Source organism: Cynocephalus volans, chromosome 3 (genome assembly GCF_027409185.1).
Source record: "Cynocephalus volans isolate mCynVol1 chromosome 3, mCynVol1.pri, whole genome shotgun sequence".
NCBI classification, from domain to species: Eukaryota; Metazoa; Chordata; class Mammalia; order Dermoptera; family Cynocephalidae; genus Cynocephalus; species Cynocephalus volans.
Genome location: NC_084462.1, coordinates 40,841,109 through 40,859,448, shown reverse-complemented (window position 1 = coordinate 40,859,448; position 18,340 = coordinate 40,841,109). Strand labels below are relative to the sequence as shown.

At 41.0% G+C, this 18,340-nt stretch overlaps 1 protein-coding gene across 2 annotated transcripts in view; it reads left to right on the top strand.

Annotated features, from left to right (window-relative positions):
• The first annotated feature begins 11,165 nt into the window (after positions 1–11,165).
• Positions 11,166–18,340, top strand: part of FAN1 (FANCD2 and FANCI associated nuclease 1) — a 34,194-nt gene continuing 27,019 nt past the window's right edge. For both annotated transcript variants that reach the window (XM_063088819.1, XM_063088818.1), the window contains exons 1-4: positions 11,166–12,962; positions 14,548–14,688; positions 15,491–15,692; positions 17,977–18,210. In XM_063088819.1, coding sequence (XP_062944889.1) covers positions 11,705–12,962; positions 14,548–14,688; positions 15,491–15,692; positions 17,977–18,210 — 1,835 coding nt within the window. In that variant the 5' untranslated portion in view covers positions 11,166–11,704. The remainder of the gene's footprint in view (positions 12,963–14,547; positions 14,689–15,490; positions 15,693–17,976; positions 18,211–18,340) is intronic.

Here is an 18,340-nt window from a genome sequence, read left to right as displayed (position 1 = left end):
GTACTGAGTTGACTATCAATACCTGTGTGCAATATGTGATGCTCAAATCAGGATAATTAGTATATTCAGCATCATACAATGTAATCATTTCTCACGTCCCCTTGCCAATTCCTCCCTTATCTCCCCCTTTCCCACCTCTGGTAACCTCAGTTCTGTTCTCTCCTCTTGAAAGTTGAAAGTATTATTGTGATTGTTGTATCTTTCTTTCTTTCTTTCTTCTTTCAAAATTTATTTTTTAGCTCCCACTTATAGGTGAGAACATGTAGTATTTCTCTTTCTATGTCTGGCTTATTTCACTTAACATGATTTTCTCTACGTTCATCCATGTTCCTGCAAATGGCAGTATTTCATTCTTTTCATGGCAGAGTACTATTCCACTGTGTATATATACCATATTTGCATTATCTAGTCATCTGTCAATGGACATTTAGGTTGGGTCCAACTCTTGACTATTGTAAATAAAGCTGCAATAAACATGGCAGTGCAGGTGTCCCTTCAACATGATGGTTTCTATTCCTTTGGGTGTATACACAGCAGTGGTATCGCTGGATTGTGTGGCAGTTCTACCTGTAGTTGTCTGAGGAAACTCCACACCATTTTCCATAAGGCTGCACCAATTTACAGTCCCACCAACAGTGTAGGAGGGTGCCCCTTTCTCCACATCCTCACCAGCATTTGTTATTCTCTGTCATTTTGATAATACCCAGTCTAATTTGAATGAGATGATAACTCAATGTGGTTTTGATTTGCATTTCTCTAACTGAGTGATGTTGAGCATTTTTTTCAGGCTTTTTGGGGCCTCTTGTGGTTTTATATGAATGTTTGGATTGTTTTTTCTATTTCTGTGAAGAATATCATTGACATTTTGATATTTTTCATGTGACTGTTGGCCACTTACATCCTCCTTTGAGAAATGTCTATTCAGCTCCTTTAATAAGGCTTTTTTTTTTTACCATTAAGTTGTTGAAGTTCCTTGCATATTCTGGATATTAATCCTTTGTCAGATGTATATTTTGCAAATATTTTCTCCAACTCTGCTGGCTGTCTTTTCACTCTGTTAATTTGTTTCTTTTGCTGTGCAGAAGCTTTTTAGTTTGATATAATCCCATTTGTTTATTTTTCTTTTGGTTGCCTGTGCTTTGGGGGTCATATTCATAAAGTTTATTCCCCATCCTACTTCCTGAAGTGTTTTCCCTCTGTTTTCATTTAGGAGTTTTACTGTTTCAGGATGTATATTTAATTCTTTAATCCATTTTGAGTTGATTTCGGTTTACAGTGAGAAGTACAGGTCTAGTTTCATTCTTTTACATATGCATGTCCAATTTTCCCAGCACCATTTACTGAAAAGGAAGTCTCTTCCCCAGTGTGTGTTTTTGGTGCCTTTGTCAGAGATCATATGGCTGTAGTTGTGTGGGTTGATTTCTGTTTGTCTATTCTGTTCCATTGGTCCGAGTGTCTGTTTTTACGCCATTACTGTGCTGTTTTGGATACTACAGCTTTGTGGCATAGTTTAAAGTTAGGTAGTGTTATACCTCTGGCTTTATTTTTTTTACTCAAGATTGCTTTGGCTATTCATGGTCTTTTGTTATTCCATGTAAATGTTTGAATAGTTTCTTCCATTTCTGAGAAGAATGTCATTGGAATTTTGATGGGGATTGCATTGAATCTGTAGATCACTTTGGGTAGTATGAACATTTTCACAATGTTAAGTCTTCCAATCCAAGAGCATGGGATATGTTTCCATCCTCTTGTGTCCTCTTTAATTCTCTCAACAGTGATTTGTAGTTTTTGTCATAGAGATTTTTCACATCTTGGTTAACTTTTTTCCTAGGAATTTTAATTTTTGGTGACTATTGTAAATGGGCTAGCTTTCTTGATTTCTTTTTCTGCTAGTTCACTGATGGAGTATAAAAATGCCACTGATTCTTGAGTGTTGATTTTGTATCCTGCAACTTTGCTGAAATCATTTATGAAGTCTAAGTGTTTTTTTGTAGAGTCAAGTCTTTAGGCTGTTCTATATATAGGAACATATCATCTGCAAACAGGGACAATTTGACTTCATCTCTTCCAGTGTGGATGCCCTTTATTTCCTTCTCTTCCCTCATTGCTCTGGTGAGTACTTCCAACACTCTGTTGAATAGGTGTGGTGAGAGTGGACATCCTTGTCTTGTTCCTATTCTTAAAAGAAAGTTTCCAACTTTTCCCCATTCAGGATGATATTGGTTTGCCATATATTGCTTTAACTGTGTTGAGATACTTTCCTTCTATACCTAATTTATTGAGTCTTTATCATGAATGAACGCTGAATTTTGTCAAATGCTTTTTCAGCATCTACAGAGATGATCATATGTTTTTTGTCTTTGATTTTGTTGATGTAGTCTATCACATTTACCGAAATATGTATATTGAACCACCCTTGTATCAACCTTGTATCATTGGTATGAATCCCATTTTATCAAGGTGTATAATTTTATGTACGTGTTGCTGTATTCTATTAGCTAATATTTTATTGAGAATTTTGCATCTATATTCATCAAAGATATTGGCCTGTAGTTTTCTTTCTTTCTTGTATCTTTGTCTGGTTTTGGTACCATGGTGATGATTGCATCATAGAATTAATTTGGAAGAATGACCTCTGATTCAATTTTTTTAGAAAAATTTGTAGAGAATTGATATTATTTCTTCTTTAAAGGTTTGGTAGAATTCTGCCATGAAGCCATCTGGTGCTGGGATTTTCTTTGTTGGGAGACTGCTGATAACAGCTTCACTCTCTTTGATTGTTATTGATCCGTTCAGATTTTCTATGTCTTCTTGGTAGTTTGTGTATGTCCAGAAATTTATCCATTTCCTCCAGATTTTCAAATTTTTTGGCATATAGTTGTTTACAGTAATCTCTAATTATTCTTTGTATTTCCAAGGTATTGGTTGTCATATCTCCTTTTTCATCTCTAATTTTTGTTATCTGTGTTTTCCCTCTTCTGTTTTTAATTAGCCTGGTGAATGGTTTGTCTATTTTATTTATCTTCTTGAAATACCAACTTTTTGTTCATTTGATATTTTGTATTCTGGGGGGATTTCTATTTCACTTAGTTCTGCTCTCATCTTAATTATTTCTTTCTGTCTATTATATTTGGGATTGGGTTGTTCTTGTTTTTCTATTTCTTTGAGGTGTGGTGTTAGGTTGTTAATTTGAAATCTTTCTATTCTTTTGATGTAAGCATTTAATGCAATAAACTTCCCTCTTAGAACTGCTTTTCAAGCATCCCACATGTTTTGGTATGATGTTTCATTATTTTCATTAGTTTGTGTAGTTGTTGTATTAAATGTTCTGTAGGTATCCACCAAATCCAATTAGTTTAACGTATGGTTTAAATCCTGTGTTTCTTTTTTAATTTGTTGCCTAGATGATCTGTCCAATGTTGAGAGAGGGTTTTTAAGGTCCCCTGCTATTATTGTATTGGGGTCTATATCTTTCCTCAAATCTAATAGTGTTTGCTTTATATATCCAGGTGCTTTGATGTTCAGTGCATATATATTTATGAGTGTTATGTCTTCTTGCTTGATAGATTCCTTTATCATTATATAGTGTCCTTCTTTGTCTCTTTTTATGTTTTTTGGTTTAAGGTCTATTTTATCTGATATAAGAATAGCTACTTTTGCTCATTTTCGATTTCCATTTGTGTGGTAAATTTTTTCCATCCCTTCACTCTTAGTCTGTGTGTGTCTTTACAGGTGAGGTGAGTCTCTTGTAAACAGCATATAGTAGAGTCTAGCATTTTAATCCAATCAGCCAGCCTGTATCTTTTGAATGGGGAATTTAATGCGTTTACATTTAGGGTTGTTATTGGAAAGTATTGTGTTACTTCTGGCATTTTATTGATTTTCATTTGGATGGTTTGAATATCTTATGTTTCTTTCTTCCCCTTTTATTGTTTTTCTTTGGTCTTTTTGTGTTTTTGAGGTGGTAAGATACAATTTCTTTCTGTTTCCATTTGCATTTTTGTTCTATCAGTGGGTTTTGTTCTTTATTGTGTATTCATGGAAGTGATTACCATTTTTTGGATTCCAGATGCAGGACTCCCTTGAGTATTTCTTGTAGGGCTGGTCGTGTGGTGGTGAACTCTCATAGTTTTTGTTTGTCTGAGGAATATACTATTTCTCCTTTATTTCTGAATGACAGATTAACTGGATATAGTATTCTTCACTGGCACATTTTTTCTTTTAGTATTTTAATACATCATCCAATTCTCTTCTGGCTTGCAGAGTTTCTTTTGAGAAGTCTACTGTTAGTCTGATGGGGATCTTTTACATGTTACTTGACACTTTTCTCTTGCTGTCTTTAGGATTCTATCTTTGACTTTGACTTTGGACAGTTTGATTATAATGTGTCTTACAGAAGACCTTTTTGGATTGAAACTGTTTGAGGATCTTTGAGCCTTTTGAATCTGAAGGCCCATGTCTGTCCCTTTACCTGGCAAGTTTTCTGCTATTATTTCATTGCCTATGTTCTCAATGCCTTTTCTTTTCTCCTCCCCTTCAGGAATACCCACGAATTGGATGTTTATACACTTAAGGTTATCTCCTATCTTTCTTAGATTATTTTCACTTTTTAAATACTTTTTTTTGCCTTCCTGAGTTAGTTTGAAGAGTTTGTCTTCAAGATCAGAAATTCTTTCTTCTGCTTGCTCTAGCCCCCTTCTTAAGCTCTCAGTGGTGTTTTTTATTTCATTGCATGACTCCTTCAGTTCCATGTGTTCTGCTACATTCTTTCTTAAAGTATTAATCTCTTTGTAGATTTCCTCCTTCATATCCTAGACAGTTTTGCTCAGATCATTGTGTTGTCTAACTGCATCTTCTTGTATCTCATTGAGTTTCCTTAAGATTTTAACTCAGAATTCCTTTTTCAGTCATTTCAAGAGTTTCCTGCTTTATGGGGTCTGGCTCTTGAGAGTCATTATATTCCTTTGGTGGACTCATAATTTCTTGTTTTTTCATATTTGTAGTATATTTACATTTATGTTTAGTTATCTGGAAGAGCAGTTGCTTCTTCTATTACTCTCTTTTCCTGGACTCCACTGGTGGACCTGTTTGTGTCAATTCATATGAGTGGTTGGCTATCCACCTGCACATCTTGTGTGGCTGCTGTGGTAGCAGGCCACCCTCATGGTGTCAGTGGTTATGGCACTGGCTTTGTCAAGTTGCCTGCGTGGCAGCAGTGGCTCTAGCAGTGGTGGGCTGTTTGCAGAATGATGGTGGCTATCTGGCAGTGCTGGTGGTGGCAGTGACTGTGGTAGTGGTGGTTGCACTAGCCACCCACTTGGCTGTAGTGACCTCTGCAGATGTCTGCACAGTTACAGTGACTGCCACAACAGCTGGGTTAGTTTGCACAGGCAGCAGCCACACTGGTGGCTGTAATTGCCTCCTTTTCATCTGCAGTGTGCACAGTGGTACTGGGGTTACCTTGTGACGGTGGCAGCAGCACTGGCAGCTGCAACAGCCTTCCTCGAGTTTGCTGTGTCTGCAGGGACAGCGGGGTTACCTCATGGGGGCAGCAGTGGTACCAGAGGCTGCACCTGCCTCACTTCTGTCTTCACTGTCTGCAGCAGAAGTGGGGGTAGCGGGGTGACCTTGTGAGGTGGCAGTGGTGCTGTTAGCTGCAACAGTCTCAGATGCCTGTGCAGTGTCTGCCACAGCAGGGGGGTTATTTTGTGGAGGCAGCAGTGCCACCAGTGGTTGGAACTGTCTCATTCTCATCTGTGGTGTCCTTGGTGCTGTCCTAGGTGGCAGCTGAGTTACCTCATGGTGACAACAGCAGCAGTGATGGCTGCAACTGCCCCCACTCTCATCTGCAGTGGCCTTGGTGGCTTTAGAGTTAATTTGCTGTGGGAGCAGCAGGTCTGGGGGCTGCTCCTTCCTTGCTCACTCCCTCAGCAGTCTTGGAGGCTGCAGGTTCAATCACTGCTGGAGCAGCAGCACTGGTATCTGCCACTTCCTCTCTCACACCCTCAGCTGCCCTGGAGGCTGAAGGGTTAATACACTGCTGAAGCAGCAGTGCTGGGTTCTCCAGCTACCTCACTCCCTCAGTAGCCTTGGTGGCTGCAAGTTTAATTCACAGCAGGATCAGCAGCCCTGGGGGCTGCTGCTGCCTTGCTCATGACCACAGTGGCCTTAGCTGCTGTGGGGTTAATTCACTACAGCAGAAATGGCACAGGTGATTGCAGCTATCTCTGTCACCTCCACTGTGTCCTTGGTAGCTGCAGGGTTAATTCATGGTGGCAGCAATGGTGGAGGTGGTTGCAGCCACTTCTCTTCTGTCTCTGGAGTCCCTTATTGCTGAGACAGACCACCCACAGGATTACTGCTCTGCTGCGAGCTGCTCTGTAACGGGCAATGGTTTTGGGACAAGACAATGGTTCTGGAGATTGTGACAGTGGTGGCAGTGAACCCATTTCAATCTTCTTATGTGAGAGAAATGCATCCTGGGTACCTCTAAGCTGCCATCTTCCCAGAACTCTTCTAAAATTTAAAAGTTTTGCTTTTTACATTTATTACTTAATCTACCTGGCTTTGATCTTTGTATTTGGTGTGAGGTAGGGATTCAATTTCATTTTTCCATATAGATAATCTATTCTCAAAAACCGTTTCCTAAATGGTTTTTGACCATTTCTTTTCCTGTGGCTAAATCTACCTTTCCACCTTCCCCTTTTACACCTGTGTGGCTAAATGTGACTCAAGAAAAACATGACACCCTTGCTGCCAGGTCTTACATTAAATTCATTGGCAATTATTCTCTATTTTCCTTGCCCATTCACTCTCCCACTCTCCTAGGGGAACACTGTAGGTTGAATGTCCCCCACCCCACCCCAAACTCATTGAAACTTAGTCCCCACCGTAACTGTTGAATGTGGGAAATCCTATATGGTCATTGCAAGGTGGAGCCTTGAACAGGTGATTAAACTGTGAGGACTGTACCCACATGAATGGATTGATCCATTCTTTGAATAATGAGAGTGGATTTGGTGGCTTTAAGAGGAGAATGAATGAGGAGGTTAATCTCTCTGTGTTCTGTCATCTGCCCTGTGAGACCCCTGCATCACTGCTGCCACCACCAAGGCCTTCACCAGATGTGTTCCCTGGACTTTGGACTTCCCAGCCTCTAAAACTGTGAGCAGTAAATTTAGTTTTCTTTGCAAGTTACCCAGTTCCAGGTATTTTTTTAAAAAATAAGCAACAGAAACAGACTAATACAAGGACCATTTTATGTTTTTCTTTTCCCTACAGTCTCCAAACACTACATACCACCTTGACTCTCCGCTGATGTTTTCTGTTCATTGAGAAAATATGAGCAATCCAGGGAGAACTTCCACACTTCCCAATTTTGTATCTACCCCTCAACTGCCACTTGGGCCCTCATATCCTGCCTCTCCTCTGTTACTATGGATGAAGTGCCTATGCTCTTAACTAAGGCCAGCAATGTCCCCTCACCCACCCAAGAATATTCCTGTAGCAATTCTTTTTCTCTCCTGTTGCATCAAATTTCCACTCTACTTGATCATTACTATCAGCACATAAACATATTATTTTTTTCCATCTCAGCATAATAAATTCTTAACCCCACTTTTCCCTTTAGCTATGTCCTATATCTCTTCTGTCCTTCATTGCAAAACTCTTGGAAGACTCATGTATGTTTGCTATCTACAATTCCTGTCTTTCCATTCTTCCTGGAATCCTCTTCAATCATTCTACCATTCTACAATTACTGTTCTCAAAGTTATCAATGTCCTCCACATTGCTAGATCTAATCCTTATCTTACTTCCTTTCTTCTTGTGTCTGATGCCACCCAATCCTTGACATACATCCACTCACTTGGTTTTCTGAATACCTACCTCCACTGGTAACTTCTCAGTCTCCTTTGCTGGCACCTGCTCATCTCTCATCTTTTATTATTAGAGTCATCTGACCTTTTAATTCTCTATCTACAGTAAATCCTTGGTCCCATATATTAATACCATTTAAACTTTGACAATTTCCAAATTTACATCTTCAGCTTCTCCTGAGTTACAAATTCAAGTGTCTTCATCCATGAGAATGTCTAAGTGGAATCTCAAACTTACAAGTCCCGAATAGAATTGTTGCTCTTCCCCTCCATCCTTCTAGTTGCAAGGCCAAAGACCTCAGTGCCACCCTTGACTCTTCTTCTCTTGTACCTTACCTTGTTGCTTTGCGTTGCTTCACCCCCCACGGATTTGTCACCCCACTTCCCGTGGATGATGGAGATGCAAACAATTACTCAAAGCCCATCTCTTCTGAGCAGTGTGAGGCCCCGAAGTGGTTAATCTCCTGGAACTCTCAAGAGAGAGGCATTCCTTCCTTGGGAAATTAGCACCAAATTGGGGTTCTCTTCCTGCATTTATTTTCCAGACCAGGAAGTTACAGGAAGAGAATATAGGTGGGGTTATAGTTTAACAGTAGTTATAGTTTAACAGTATAGTCTGGTAACTTTCAGTGAAACAAGCCAGATGACATTCCAGTAAGGCAATTAACAAAAGCTTGATCTTAGCAAACATTCCTTCCTACAGCAATCTCTCAGTATCTTTACATAACAATCAGTAACTAGTCTGTCTTTGAGCCAGCAACCTGCTGTGCCACAATCCGTCTCTTGCAACAGAGACTTATAGCCTGAGGGAAATTTCCTGTCCTTGCAAGGTCAATATTTGAAACTGCAAGACTTTGGAAGGCCCTGTGAAGTACAAAAGCTTTTTTGTATATTCCACATTACCTCATTTGCCATGAGCAAAACCTGTTGGCCCTATCTTCTAAACATAACCAGAATATGACCATTTCTTATCAACTGCAATCCTAGCATTGTGTGTGAAGAGGGGGTTAGAGTATAATATTCTCCAAACTGGGAAGGAACTTTCAGACTGAGGAATGAAGCTGGCAAACCCATACAAAGATTTTCATTAAAAGAGGAACTCACATATGGGGAAGATTGCACACAGTTAATCTACAGCAGATGAGAGCTCTCTTTCTCCGGCTTTTAAGCAAAGCTTATGTAGCACAACTTCAAAGAAATAGTTTAAGAAAAATAAGTTTCCAGGGAGCTTGTGATGCTTGTGCACAGACTAGCTGATGCCAGGAGCTGAGATAAGTCACCTCGTCCCTAAACACTGTTTTCCTGTTATGCTTGTCCTAAAGTTAATCTATAACTGGTCAGTGAAAGGAATGAGGTTAAACAGGAGTCAACATGGTGGGCAGGGCACAAGATGGCACTAGCCCCGTTCACCCTCTAACACAGCCTTACCTAAGCCACCATCATCTCCCCTTGGATTACTGCATTAGCCTCCTGTTTCCCCTGCTCCCTCTCTGGCTTCCATTCTTGTGTGCCCCCTGCATCATCTATTCTTAATAATACAGGTGAGTGCTCCTTTTGGAGCTTGTGCTTGAAATCTTTCAGTCCTCCCCTCTCCTATCCCGTTTGTCAGCTAAAACCCATAAAAATGTCCTGCAAGGCCCTTCATCAGGTGTTGGCAAACTATAGCTGGAGGGCAAATCGGCCAGCTGTGTTTGTAAATAAAGTTTTATTGGAATACAAACACACTCATTTGTTACATATTCTCTGTATCTGCTTTCACACTATGAAAACAGAGTTGCATAGTTATAACCAAGACTGTATGGTGCACAAAGCCTCAAATATTTACTACCTGGCCCTTTACAGAAAAGGTTTGCTGACTCCTACATGATTTGGCCCTCTGCTACCTCTTTCACTTCATTTCTGCTCCAGTCTTCCTGGTCTCCTTGGTGTTCCTAGAGCCTGCTAGGCAAGCTTCTGCGAAGGGCTTTTACACGTGCTGCTGCCTCTGCCTTCAGGTGTATTCTCTCAAACATCCACTCCCTTATCTCTTTCATGTCTGCTCAAATGTCACCTTTTCAGTGAGGCCTTTCCTTAACATTCTTTCTAACAGCAATCCTCCCACCTCCAAGATGTTTCTGGCTTTATTTCTCTTCTGATTCACTACATAATTTACTTTTTGTGTGTGTATTTTCTCTATCTCCCTCCACCAGAATGTATTCTACATGAAGGCAGAAATTCCCCTCACCTCCCCCATCCCTCACTCGGTTCACTGCCATACATCTTCAGCATGTAGAACATCACCTGGAATGAGGGAGGCACTCAATAGTACTTGTTGGTGAATTCCCTGTTCATGTCCTTCTCGGTTAGTTCATTTGCTTGTTCATTTATTGATGCATTTGTTCATCGCACTTATGAATAATTACACAGCGCTAGCCACTGTTGCAGGCACTGACAATGCTATGGTGAAGGACAAAAACACAGAGAGCCTGACCTCAAGAAGCTTATATTCTAGTCCATTCACGGTATGCTGGAGCCAGCTCGTATCTGTGCTCCAGAGCTGATCCTTAAATTCTCAGCTGTTAAAAATAGCCATTATTAAAAGTTAAATTATTAAACTTAACCAATAGATTATACTGAAAACAAAACTAAAGAATACTCAAATTTCACCACTCCCTAATTTCTTTGCTCTTGAGGTTATTTACACCGACTGTATCAGAGAACCGGTGATCAGTCAGTGCAGTCCTCTGGAAAGCCCAGCACATCCCTGAGCTGTGCCTTTGCCTGAATCGCAGGAGTCTGCTTTAGTAGAGTCCTCGTTATCCTCTTGTTGGTTACAGAGGTTGCCTGTGTCTTCCAGGAGGTGCTGGCTGGCTTTGACATGGATGTTCCCTACCAAACGCCTTTCAGTTGCTCCGTTGGGGAAAGGCGGTCCATCGGAGTGCACAGGGCAGAGAGGCACGCAGCAGGGAGCCGGGCGGCCGCCTCCTCCTGGGCGAGAGAAAGGGAGGCGCCGGCTGTCCCTCCGCGCTGGGCGGCCTCAGCCACCGACGGGGCAGCCGGCGACGTGGGAGAGGAAGGAGATCGATCGCTCGGGCCTCCACTGGCCGAGCCTGTGGACGCGAGCCTGGGATCGGCTGGGAATGCCTGGGACGCCGGCGCGTGGGGCCGGTGGGAGGTGCGGGGTCGCCTGGGCCGTGGCGGGGTCGGGGGAGCGCGGGGGTGGCCGGGGGAGCGCGGCGGCGGCCGGGGGAGCGCGGCGGCGAGGTCTGGGGAGCGCGGGAGCGGCCAGGCGGCGGCGGGGCCGGGGAAGCGCGGGGGCGGCCAGGCGTGCGCCCAGGTGACCTGAGCTGGGCGCTCCTCTGTGCAGGCCTGTGAGGCCCGGTTCGCGCTGGGGGACGCGCAGATGGTCCCCATGTCACACGGGAAAGCTACTGATGTAGTGGTTCTGCAGAAGGGTCTGGGATATCAGATTCCCCCCTTTTAAAGACGGATGACTTCAGATCTGCAAGGGATCTTAGAAACCACCCTTAGGAGTCGATCCGTGCAGAGCGGGGCTTAGAGCCGCGGCCTTCGTCTCCAGCCCGGCGCTCTGTCTCCACCCCGGAGACGCTGCCTACCGGTCCACGTTTCAGAGTTTGGTTTTTTCCTCCTCTGGTTGAATTCATAAAAATGTTGTCATCCATACGTGCTTTTTTTTTTTTTTTTAGGAAGAAATTGTCTAAAATATCATAAAGTCAAGTAAATCCCACTTACTCTTTCAAGTCAAGAAAGTAAAAGTGAGGGTTGCTCTCTTTCACCTGGGATATCCTGTGTTTTGTCACCCCGAACACCCAGTGGTTGTCATCCTCATGATGTCAGAGGGGAAATCTCCTGACGAAAAAAGACCCCGTAGAAGCTTATCTATCAGCAAAACTAAAAAACAAGGATCTATTATTTCGTACTTTAACAATGCACCACCTGCTAAACTTGCCTGCCCCATTTGTAGTAAAATGGTGCCAAGATATGACTTAAACCGGCACGTTGACGAAATGTGTGCTAACAACGATGACTTTGTTCAAGTTGATCCAGTACAGGTTGGCTTAATGACATCACCTGTAACCACTGTGGATTTAACCAATATCGCCTTAGAAAATGTAAGGCCAAAGAATTCATCACCACCAAAGACGAGTCTAACTCCTGGCCAAAGGGATTCAGCAAAAATGGGTGTAAAACAGCAGACCAGTCCCTACTTTAAAAGTAATGATGACTTTGTGTGCAATAGTCAGGATGAACTGAGAAATCGTGATGTGAAAGTCATTTCTTTGGGAAGCCTGTCTTCTAAATTGTCCAGAAAATACATAAATGCTAAAAATTCAATAGATAAGAATGAAGAATTTGCAATTCATAGTCCACAGAGTTCTGTATCCACAGTCATGAGGAGCCTGGTTGATAACTGTTCAGTAACTGCGGACAAAGATCAAATTTTGGAGAACAGTTCTCAAAAGGAAAACATTTTTACATGTGATTCTCTAAATGAAGAGTGTACTCCTGAACATACGGCAAAAAAGAGTAAAATGATGGACACTGAGAGCCAAGAGGCTACCCAGGAATGTGGGAAATCAGTCCTTGCCCCAGGCTTCTCAGATAATGCTCCCATTTCAATTTCACCAGGTGTAACTCTTTGGAATAAATTAAAGTCCAGTTCAGAAGACAGTCTTGTAAAGCAGGAGGGTGTCAAAGGAGTAGACGGTAAAGATGTTGAAGGGTGTGAGGCACGTAATTGTGAAGAGGTAAAAATGACTGTTGCTTCAGAAGCTAAAACACAGTTGCCAGATTCAGAGGCGAAATCTTGTAGTTCTGCAAATGATGCTTCTAAATGGAGTCACACCCAAGAACTTCCTCTGGAAGGTGCCAGTGGCTTAAAGAGTGAGATCACTTGCAGCATTCCTTTGGAGCAGGGGTCAGACTGCAATGTTCCTGGAAAAACAACTCAAACGCCACCGAATCACCCTTACTACCTTCGGAGTTTCCTTGTGGTGCTGAAAGCCGCACTTGAGAATGAAGATGATATGATGCTCTTTGATGAGCAGGAGAAGGGAATACTAACTAAATTTTATCAATTATCAGGTAGCTGAAGCCTATTTGCTTCCCAGTTTTTGTTTCCCGTTTGCTGTCCTGACTTGGGTGTGTTGTGACCACCAGGAGGCGCTGTTCTTTTGTAGAGTGCTGCGTGGAAGTCTTCCTGGGAATCAGCCTACTGCAGGGTACCTTTGGGGAACAATATGCATGTAAGAAAGACAAGATTTTGTGCTTTAAAACAATACAGTGTAACTTAGAGAAACATACTTTGCATTTGGAGCTTGTGATCAAGCTTTACTGTTGGGTGCTTTTGTTGTTTGCACACACCATTTTTTCAAAAATGAAGGTAAAGTAAAAATACAGGAAAAAAAAAACCCCACCTGAGGCATATTTTCTTTCCCCCAACAACATTTTAAATTCATGCATTCGCCCTTTAAAGTTAGGGTGGGGAGGAAATGGCACCTTTCAAGCTTAGATTGGTACATTTAAAAATACCAGTCTATGCCTCAAATCCTTGGTGGCTGGTGGTGGCTCCAAGCCAGTAGTACAGGTTTGGACAAAAGCCACTCTGGTGTTGCTGCACTGTTAATCCAAAGGGCCATGATGGCTCTGTGGGACTGAGTCCCTTTGAGGTAGGAGAAGCTTACTTGGTGGTCACACTGTCCTCGAGTAAAATGAGCCATGCCTGACTCCTCAGTAGATTAAAAGAAAAGTACTGAACATTACTACTAGTGTTTCAGAAGGATTTTTGTTTTAAATTCATACAATGGAATTACAGTATTCCTTGTATTACTTTTTCACATGTGAGTGATACTTCTCGGCACAGCTCTGTAGAGTAGCCACATCACTTCCACCTCTACTTGTGTTCTATCCAAAGCAGTCACAATTCTTGGGTTGGGTGCTGATTGCGTTCATGTGAGTATTTGTTTGATTCATTCATGTGAGTATCTGTGCTTCCATATAATTGAGAAATATGGGCAGTTGCCCTAGTGTAAATTAGGCAAATTCTGTGTATAGCTCTCCGTGGAGAATCATGTACAATTTATCTGTGTGTGAAAATAATGCTGCTAATTGGTTTTGCCTCTTTAAAGAAAAAAAGGAAAATAAATGTTGAAAATTAAAAAAATACAATTACACTATTTTAGAGTTGGCAGAAATTTAAAGGTAATCTGGGTAACAGGGAAACTGAGACCATACAGTTTAGTGAAGTGGCTTGGCCAAGATCACTGAGTTAGAGAAGACTGCCCTACCAGAGACTGCCCTAGACATTTTGGGGATAATTTTTTTCAGATTATTTTCAACCAAAAATGAATAATGCATATAAAACTAAAAACAGAGAACAATATAACTAGAATATTGGGTAGGGCTTCTCTGAGAGAGTAGAAGAGTTGGTGGCTAGAAAATGGGGGAACTTAATTTTAGAGGTTTTAAAATGACCAATAATTATTACCAAATTGGAACTTTTTTATTGTTTATGTTTATACTGTAAAATGACTTAATTATACATATGGTAAGCATGTGTGTATTTCTGATAGAGTATATTTACTCCCGTCGGGTTTAAAAAATAAATGTTTGTATGTTGTTTTTAGCAGAAAAGTAGTGTTTTTCACCATTTTTCTTAACTTTATTGCAGCTAGCGGTCAGAAGTTGTATGTGAGGCTCTTTCAACGTAAATTAAGCTGGATTAAGATGGATAAACTAGAATATGGAGAGATTGGCCCAGATTTAACATCTGTGGTTGAGGAGTTGAAGCACACGGGCTTTCTGCAGACAGGTATGACTAGTGCAATGACATATGAAATGAGAATGTGACCTGAAGATTAGGTTTCTGGAGAACAATGGGAATATTCGTATGGTGCCAGCTCCAGGTCCGTGCTTGGTAAATAGTGATGTTCTTTTAATTGAGCGTTTAATCTTAGGGCAACAAATTATTTATGTGATGCTGAAGCCATTCTTAGCCCGGGTTAAGACTGCTAGGAAAGATTGTCAGCTATTGTTTTCTTGACCGTAGCAGGTTTAGGACTAGAGTCCCCTAGGGACTAATACAGTGCTGTGTGCCACAGAAGAAATGTCCCCTCTGTGCCCTCCCAGTGAGAGCTTGACTCCTCTAGATTCCTCATCTTTGTGACAGAATAAGCTGGTGTGTCTGAAGCCAGTATTGCTGCATGGCAGCAGGGAGAGGCATGTGGGGAGAGCAGAGCTAGTGATCTGTTTACTCTGTGACCTGCTTTGGAGAGGTCTCGTTGGAGGTTTTGTGATGAGAAAGACAGGCAATGTAGATTCCAGGAAGCTTTTAGGCAGGGTGCCCAAACCATGATGGCTGTCCATATCTGTCTTTGTTTTATTCATGTTTTCCTTCCTTTTTTAGTGAGAAAATCTATTATCTTACAACTTTTAAGAGATATTTATTTTCTATATACTTTAATAATTGGTTTGGAAAACTAATTAAAATTTGTACAGTAGAGTTTTATGTTATTTGCATCTAACTAAACTTTCTTCTTCCTAAAGTAAATAAAGCTAAAAAATAGTAAAATTGTTTAAAACTATTTAAAATTTTTTTTTTTTTTAACTTTCAGAATCTGAGTTGCAAGAACTCTCTGAAGTACTTGAACTACTTTCTGCTCCTGAACTAAAGACCCTGGCCAAGACCTTCCACTTGGCGAACCCCAACGGACAGAGACAGCAGCTGGTGGACGCCTTTCTCAAATTGGCCAGACAGCGTTCAGTGTGCACTTGGGGCAAGAATCAGCCTGGAATCGGTGCAGTGATTTTAAAAAGGTTTTGTTGGCTATTGTTACAGTAAAAACATTTAAAATGTTGATAGCACATATTAACTTATTATAATAGGTTGTATTCTTTTTTGAATTGTGATTGCTTATTTCAGTTGCAATTAGTTTGAGAGGCTGGGAGAGCCTTAATTACAATTGCCTGGATTCTGTCTTGGCTTATTATTCAAAATTCTTACCATAAGACCATACTAATTTCTAGGACCAAGAGGAATCAGTAGGCAGTAGAGCAAGGCAGTAGGCTTGGGGAATTCTAGTATTTTATGATCCAAGAAAAATACAGTTTTAACTACTACTCTTCCAAGATTTTAGGGTAAACTATTCAGCCACATTTTTATTTTAGTAAACTTTCTATTGAAGTGTAATCTGTTGATCTTAAGATTCAACTTTTCTTGAGTTAACAATTTATCTAAAACTGTGGGTGGTTTTTTTGTCCTCAGGAAGACCTTGAATTATTTCAGTTTGGGGAAGATTACAGAAAATTTTAGAATTGATTTTGTTTGCTCATGTTATCCATAAAATGAAACTTTACCAACTTTATTTAGTCTGGGAATCCACTATTTTGGAGGATTAAGTGAAATGATGCTTTTGAAAACACTTTAAAATGATATCATATGTCAAGAGCCATTTTCAAAGGGGAGATACTAACCTTTAATAAAACATAGGTATGATAAGGAAGACATCATTAACAAAAATTTCAATACCAACACTTGTAGAAAGTTCATATTTTATATTTTAAAAAAGTATTTTAATAAATTATGCATTGATAGTTAATTGACTTTAGAAGTATAAAATCCTCATCCCTGTGGTATGTTAAATGTCTTCTAAGTCCTTCCTTTTGTTGTATTTCTTAAGTATTTGATGTTAATTTTATATGTAACAAGTAAACATTAAAATTAACATTTCTCTCTCAGTATAAGCACTTAGCATAGAACAGATATAATAAAAGAAATAAGATGAACATTTTTTATCACTGACTTTGGACTTGAAAATAAGTTCTTGAGTTATTTTAGTCATGCTAAAAATCACTGTCCTTTAGGGTTGTCCTTTATTTCATCACTTTGTAGAGCCCCACAGTGGAATTTCAGAGCATCCCTGACAGCCCTCACTAGGGCAGTGCCTGGCTATCTCACTCTACTGTTATCGTGAGGAAACAGGAAAAGGCACATTATTTACACTTCCTTAGCCCTAGTAGGGAGTTCTTGCTCAGTTTTCCATGATTAATGCTTCCTTCTACAGCCCGGAGGCTGTGTCCACTGGTGGCATCCCTGGGGCTCTGCACGGAGGTGGAGGTGTGAGAGGAATCCCATGTCTGTCCCCTCACCTCTGTGATGGTGGCACACCTGGTTTGCAGCACTTCTTTTGGTGTAATAGCTCCTGTGATGGGAAGGTGTGAGGCCTTCCACTAGAGTAGTGCTTCTCTGCTGGGCGCTTCGGGCATCATTTGGATACATTTTTGGTTGTCACCATTGGGGGGGTGGTGCTAATGGCAAGTGGAGGCCAGGCATGCTGCGGAGCATCCTGTAATGCACGAGACAGCCCCCAACAACAAAGAATTATCCGGTTAAATTCAGTAATCTGAATGTCAACAATGCTGAGGCTGAGAAGTCCTGCTATAGATGGTATTTAAGTTGCTAGAGTCCAGAGGGCCACTTGGAGTTGGATGTGATCCAGACCTCCAAACCTCGCAGACGTCCATGATTGAACTGACTTTACTCTAAGGTTACCCTGGAATGGAGATGTTCCTGGAACGCTTTGTACATTAGAGAACAGCACCAAACCCTGGTGCACATTTGTACCACTTCCTTGTACACAAAATCTGATGCTTTACCAAGAGCCTTTGATTGACATTTTAATTAAATATCTGTTGTTTTAATCTAAGTCATCACTTGAATCAAGAACTGCAGATTGGTAACTGTTGAATAGTTAATACTTTTATGAAACTTTTCCAGGCATTTTAAATATTTACAACCAGGGTAGGGTAAACCCCATCCTTCTCTGTGGCTAGGGAAGGAAACACTTTTGTTGAGCCAAACCATGTGTGGAACCATTTGGAAACATAAACTAATTTAATCCTCTCTGTGTCCCTAGGTAGGCTCTGGGCCCCAGAAAGGTTAAGTAACTCTCCTCTGTCACACGGCTGCAGGTGGTAGAGTTGCTTCCGGTTTAGAGTGCTGAATGCCATTTATCTTTATTTTAGACGAAAATAACTTGTAAAATCTGACATCCAAATGCTTAAAAAACAGAAAGATATTTCTATATTGCACACTTTTCAGAGCTAAAGACTTGGCTGGACAGGCACTCAGATTGTGTAAAGGCCCCAGGGCTGTGTTTTCCCGGGTCTTGCTGCTGTTTTCAGTGACCGACTCAGTGGAGGATGAAGAAGCTGCGTGTGGTGGCCAGGGACAGCTTTCTACTGTGCTGTTGGTCACTCTCGACCGAATGCAGTTTCCTAGTTACACTATCAATCGAAAAACCCGAATCTTTCAAGACAGAGAAGATCTTATCAGGTAAGATCACGTTAGTTCACTGCAATATCTGTGTGTGTATTTTGAAATTTAGTAAAAGGTTTTATTATTAATATTTTTTTGCCAGCCAAGGTAGAAACACTAGGTTCACAACCAAGACAGTTTTGAAGTT